Source organism: Orycteropus afer, unplaced genomic scaffold (assembly GCF_000298275.1).
Source record: "Orycteropus afer afer isolate SDZICR_OR568_19922 unplaced genomic scaffold, OryAfe1.0 scaffold00218, whole genome shotgun sequence".
NCBI classification, from domain to species: Eukaryota; Metazoa; Chordata; class Mammalia; order Tubulidentata; family Orycteropodidae; genus Orycteropus; species Orycteropus afer.
The window spans coordinates 2,338,490-2,344,489 of NW_006921805.1; the positions used below are offsets into that span (position 1 = coordinate 2,338,490).

General features: G+C 38.5%; 1 protein-coding gene across 1 annotated transcript in view; it reads left to right on the forward strand.

Moving 5' to 3' along the window:
• The window catches only part of CMTM7 (CKLF like MARVEL transmembrane domain containing 7), a 150,590-nt gene that overhangs the window by 89,043 nt on the left and 55,547 nt on the right, over nucleotides 1–6,000 (forward strand). Inside the window, exon 2 of the mRNA XM_042782015.1 lies at nucleotides 1,091–1,264. Within this exon, the coding sequence (XP_042637949.1) occupies nucleotides 1,091–1,264 (174 nt within the window). The remainder of the gene's footprint in view (nucleotides 1–1,090; nucleotides 1,265–6,000) is intronic.

Sequence of the window (6,000 nt, forward strand, 5' to 3'; positions counted from 1 at the left end):
TATGGAAGCAGATTGCCCCATCTTCTTTCCATGGAGTGGCTGGTGGGTTTGAACTGCCAGCCTTCTCATTAGCAGTCAAATGCCTTAAGCACTGCACCACGAGAGCTCCTTAACAGCTGAACACCTCAGCATAAAATGAAAGTTTCAGCTGGACCAGTAAGCAACATCATGATATATAGAGAAAAGATTGATGTTGTCAAAGATTTCATATTACTTGGATCCACATCAACACCCATGGAAGCAGCAATCAAGAAATCAGATGTCATATTGCACTGGGCAAAGCTACAAAAGACCTCTTTAAGGTGTTGAAGAGCAAGATGTCACTTTGAAGACTAAGGTGTGCCTAACGCAGTAAAGAAAGGAATGATTTGGCTTTGTTATTTTCTTATAGTCCTGCTTCCTCTCTGAGGATAGTTCCTGACAGCACAGTTTAATAAACTTCAGAGAGAACAAAGCCAGTTATCTCAGTCTTCAGCATTCACAACAGTGTGCATTATAAAATCCTGTGCTGTGTGAAACTGCAGTCTCCCTATCTTCCTGCCAAGGAGCGCTGGTGGTGCAGTGGTTAAGTGCTCAGTGATTCAAACCCACCAACCGCTGCTCTATTGGTGCAGTGCCTAAGGCACTTGACTGCTAACCAGAAGGTTGGCGGTTCAAACCCACCAGCCACTTCACAAAAGGAAGACTGGGCAGTCTACTTAAAGATTTATTGCCTCAGAAACCCAAAGGAAGTCACTATGAGTCGGAATAGACTCAACGGCGCTGAGTTTGTTTTGGTTTTTAACGGTTCTATGGGAGACAGATGAGGCAGTCTGCTTCCATAAAGATTTATTGCCTTGGAAACTTTAGCAGTTCTATTCTCTTCTACAGGGTCGCGATGAGCCAGAATCAACTTGAAGGCAACAGTGTTTTGATTTTATGCCAATTTATGAGGAAATAACCTGAATTTTAGCAGTTCTTCAATTTGGGCTTGGAGGCTGGTGGGGAGTGGGAGATGGAAGACAATTGGTTCATTTGCTGTTTTGTTTTTGTCTCTTCCTGGGTAGCCCTCTTGGGGAGGGATTCTCTGACTTCTCCATATTTGTCTCAGGTCACTCTGCTGATTGCCTTCATCTGCGTGAGAAGCTCTGTGTGGAAGGACTACAGTGCCTACAGCTACTTTGAAGTGGTCACCATTTGCGACTTGATAATGATCCTCATCTTTTACCTGGTCCACCTCTTCCGTCTCTACCGCATGCTCACCTGTATCAGCTGGCCCCTATCGGTAAGGGAATGGCCTGGCTCCATTCATAGCTCCATGGGCAGTCTGTGGAGGGCCTAATGCAAAAGTTAGAGTGTTAGCTGGGACATGCAGACCTGATGAAGCACTTCCCATCTGTCCACCCTACCTCCTTGACTCTCCTTTAGTATTTCAGCCCTGAGCTTCCCACTATTTGATATCCTGCTGATGTCTAAAACTCCCTTCTCAGCTCCAGGAAGGCTGTGTGCACATGAGCCAGAAAGAGTAACATGGAAGAAACTAACTGATAAGGAGGGTGGGTATTTATACTCTTAATGAGAATTGAAGGATAAGAGCCATTAGCTATAATGAACTGACAGGGACTGAGGAGAGAAATCAGAGGTTGTCAGGCTTTTTCTCCCCACTATAGAATGATATGTTTAATAACTTCACTGAGTTCTAATTCACATGCTATACAATTCACCCATTTAAACTGTACAACTCAGTGGCTTTTAGTATATTAAGAGTCATGCAAGCATCACAACTTTAGAATGTTTTCAATTTAGATCAGTGTCAGAACATTTTCATCACCTGAAAAAGAAACTTCATGCACCAACATGACTATAGCATTATTCACAGTAGCCAAAAGGTAGAAACAACCAAAGTGTCCATCAGCAAATGAATGAGTAAACAAAATATGGAGGGTACATGCAATGGATTATTATTCGGTCATAAAGAGAAATGGAGTTCTGATACATGCTATGACATGGATGAACTTTGAAAATACTATGCCAAGTGATATAAGTCAGACACAAAAGGAGAAATATGATAGGATCCCACTTATGTTAAATCTCTAGACTAAACAGATGCATGGAGACCAAACTTTATTAGTGGTTACAAGGGTTGGGGGATGGGAAATGGAGAGAGATTGCTTGAGCTGTGCTGAGTCTCTTTGTAGTAATGAAAAACTTTTGGAAATTGATATGGGGGATGATTACACAACATGAATGTAATGTCACTGAATTATATACTTTAAAATGACAAATTTTTGTTACATATATTTTACCATAATAAAATTTTTTTTTTTTTTTCAAAAAAAAGGAAACGCCATACCCTTTTAGCAATCACCCTTCTATACCCTCATCCCCTAAATAACCAGTAATCTATTGTCTATACATATGAATTTGACTATTCTAGGACATTTCTAATAAATGGAATCATATAATAGTGCCCTTTTGTGGCTAACTTCTTTAACTTAGCATAATGTTTTCAAGTTTTGCCATTGCTTCATTTCTTTCTAAGGGCAAGATTAGATATGCCATTGTATGGATATATCACATTTTATATATCCACTTATCAGCTGATGGACTTTAGGGTTGTTTCCTGCTTTTCACTCTTAGTAGTAATGCTGCTATGAACATTCATGCACATGTTTTGATAATGAACATATGTTTTCATTTCACTTGGGCATATACCTGAGTGGAAATACTACCTCATATGGTAACTCCATTTAACCTTTTGAAGAACCACCAGATTGTTTTCCAAAATGCCTAAACCCTTCTACATTCCTAGTTCTGCTGGTGTAGTGACTAACCAGAAGGCTGGAAGTTCAAACCCATCAGCCACTCCACAGAAGGAAGATTGGGCAACCTACTTCTGTAGTGATTCCACCTCAGAAATCCAAGGAGGGGTCACTATGAGGCGGATCCAACTCAATGGCAGTGAGTTTGGTTTTGGTGAGCGATATGAGAGTTCAAATTTTTCCACATCTTCTCCAACATCATTAATAGTGGATGTGAAGTGGTATCTCGTTATGTGCCGTCAACTCGGACCCGACTCATAGCGACCCCTCCTTCCAGTATCACTACAGAAGTAGATTGCCCAACCTTCCTTCCGAGGAGTGGCTGGTGGGTTTAAACCACCAGCCTTCTGGTTAGCAATCAAGTGCCTTAGGCACTACGCCACCAAAGCTCCTGGTATCTGATTAGGGCTTTGATTTGTACTTCCTTGATGCTTAATGATTTCAAGATCTTTTCACATGCCTGTTGGCCACATGTGTGTCTTCTTTGGAGAAATGTCTATCACATTCTTTGCCTATTTTTAACTTTTCATTATGATTTGAGTAAACTCATCATCTTTCATTGTTGAGTGAAAGTTTACAGAAAAAAATTGGTTTTCCATTCAACAATTCATATACATTTTATTTCTTGACATTCATTGCAATCCCTACAATGTATCATCATTCTTCTCACTTCCTCCCTGTGTTTACCATTTCCATTTGTCTTTCTTTCTTGTTCTTTCTAACATTTATCCCTGGTATCTTTACCCAAAATTGATTGTTGTAAAAAGCACATACTTCCCTGGTGCTGTTGTTCACCTTATTGGCCTATTGTTTGGCTCAAAGTTGAGCCACAGGGATAAGTTCAGTTCCAGGTTTGAAGGGTGACTATGGGCCTCAGAAGTTCTTTACCCATTTTTTAATTGGATTTTCTTTTTACTGTTGAGTTCTTTATCTATTCTAGATACTGAGACCTTATCAGATACATGATTTGCCAATATTTTCTCTCATTCTGTGGATGGTTTTTTCACTTGAGTGCTTCAAAAGACACCATCTAAAGTTTTTAATTTTGATGAAGTCTAATTTACCTGTTTTTTCTTTCATTATTCATGATTCTGATATCATATCTAAGGATTCATTGCCAAATAAGGAGATCATTAAGTTTCTATGTTGTCTGAGAGTTTTATAATTTTAGCTCTATTTAGATCTTTGATCCATTTTGAGGTAATTTTTGTATATGGTGTGAGGTAAGGATCTACTTTAATTAATTTGCATATGACAGTACAGTTGACCCAGCATCAGTTGTTGAAAAGGTTCTCTTTTTTCTATTGAATGTTCTTGTCACCCTTGTCAAGAATCAGCTGACGATAGACACAGGTTTGTTTCTGAACTCTCAATTTTTATATGTGTATTCCTACACTAGTACCACATTGTTTTGATTATTGTTGCTTTGTACTAAGATTTGAAATCTGAAGTGTGAATCTTCTCACTCATGTTTTATGATAGTTTTGGCTATTCCAGGTTTCTTAAATTCCATATGAATTTTAGAATCAGTTTGTCAATTTCTATAAAGAAGTCAGCAATTTTGATAGGAATTACATTGAATCTATAGAGCAGTTTGAGAAGTTGGCCATCTTAATATTAAATCTTATCCTTGACCATGTTTTTCTGTTTATTATACATCTTCCCTAATTTCAGAGTATAAGTTTCACATTTTTGTTAACTTTATTCTTAAGTATTTTATCTTTATGCTATTTCGAATGGAATTATTTTCTTAATTTTCAGATTGTTCTTTGCTAGTGTATAGACATACAAGTGATTTCTATATATTGATCTTATATCCTACAACCTTGCTAAGCTTGGTTACTAGTTTAATAGTTTTTTAGTAGATTCCTTAGGATTTTCTATACATAAAATCATGTCACCTGCAAGTAGAAATAGTTTTTCTTCCTTTCCAATTGGATATTTTTTTTCTTGCCTAACTGTCCTGTCTAAAGCCTCCAGTACAATGTTGAATAGAAATGGTGAGAGTGGACATCCTTATTTTGTTCCTGGTCTTAAAGGGAAGGCATGCAGTCCTTCATTAAGTATGTTAGCTATAGGTTTCTCCATAGAGGCCCTTTATCAGGTTGAGGAAGTTCCCTTCTGATCCTAGTTTATTGAGGGTGTTTTTGTTCTGTTCTCATGAAAGAGAGCTCTGGTGGCATAGTGGTTAAGGCATTCAGCTGCTAACCAAAAGGTCACCAGTTCAACCCCACCAGTCATTCCACAGGAGAAAGGTAAGGCAGTCTGCTTCTGTAAAGATTTACAGCCTTGGAAACCTAATGGGGACAGTTCTGCTCTGTCCTATAGGGTCGCTTTAAGTTGGAATTGACTCAATGGCAATAAGTTGGGTTTGGTTTATTGAGATAATCTGTGATTATTTTTGGTTTGTATTCTATTGACATGGGTTTTTGTTTTTTTTTGCTGTGTTTCCTCCTCCCCCCACCCCACCCCCAGTAACCTACAAAGAAATTGTCCTTCCATATAGAAACCTTTCCTGACTTTTTACAATAACAGATGGATACAGTATTTATCTTTCTGTGATTGACTTATTTCACTCAGCATCATATACTCCAAGTTCATCCACATTATGTGGTATTTTGCAGATTCTGCATCATTCTTTAGGGTTGCATAGTATTCCATTGTGTGTATATACCATAGTTTAGTTATCCATTCTTCTGTTGATGGTCACTTAGGTTGTTTACATCTAATTGCTACTGTAAATAGTGCTGCGATGAACACGGGTGTGCATATATCGGTTCTTGTCCTGGCTCTCACTTCTTTAGAATATATACCTAGTAATGGGATTGCTGGATCAAATGGTATTTCTAATTCCAGCTTTGTAAGGAATTGCCACACTGCTGTCTACAGTTGTTGTATCATTTGACAGTTCCACCACCAGTGTATGAGACCCCCAATCTCTCCACATCCTCACCAGCATTTGTTGTTTTTCTGTCTTGTTGAACTTTGCTATTACTGCTGGGGCCAGATGGTATCTCTTTATTGTTTTGATTTGCATCTCTCTAATGGCTAATGATATTTGTACGCATTCCCAAGAAAGGTGATCTCCTATGCCGGAATGACAATTTGAAGAGGAATGGCATGGCATTCATCATCACAAAGGATGTTTCAAGATCTGTCCTGAAGTACAATGCTGTCAGTGATAGGATAATATCCATAT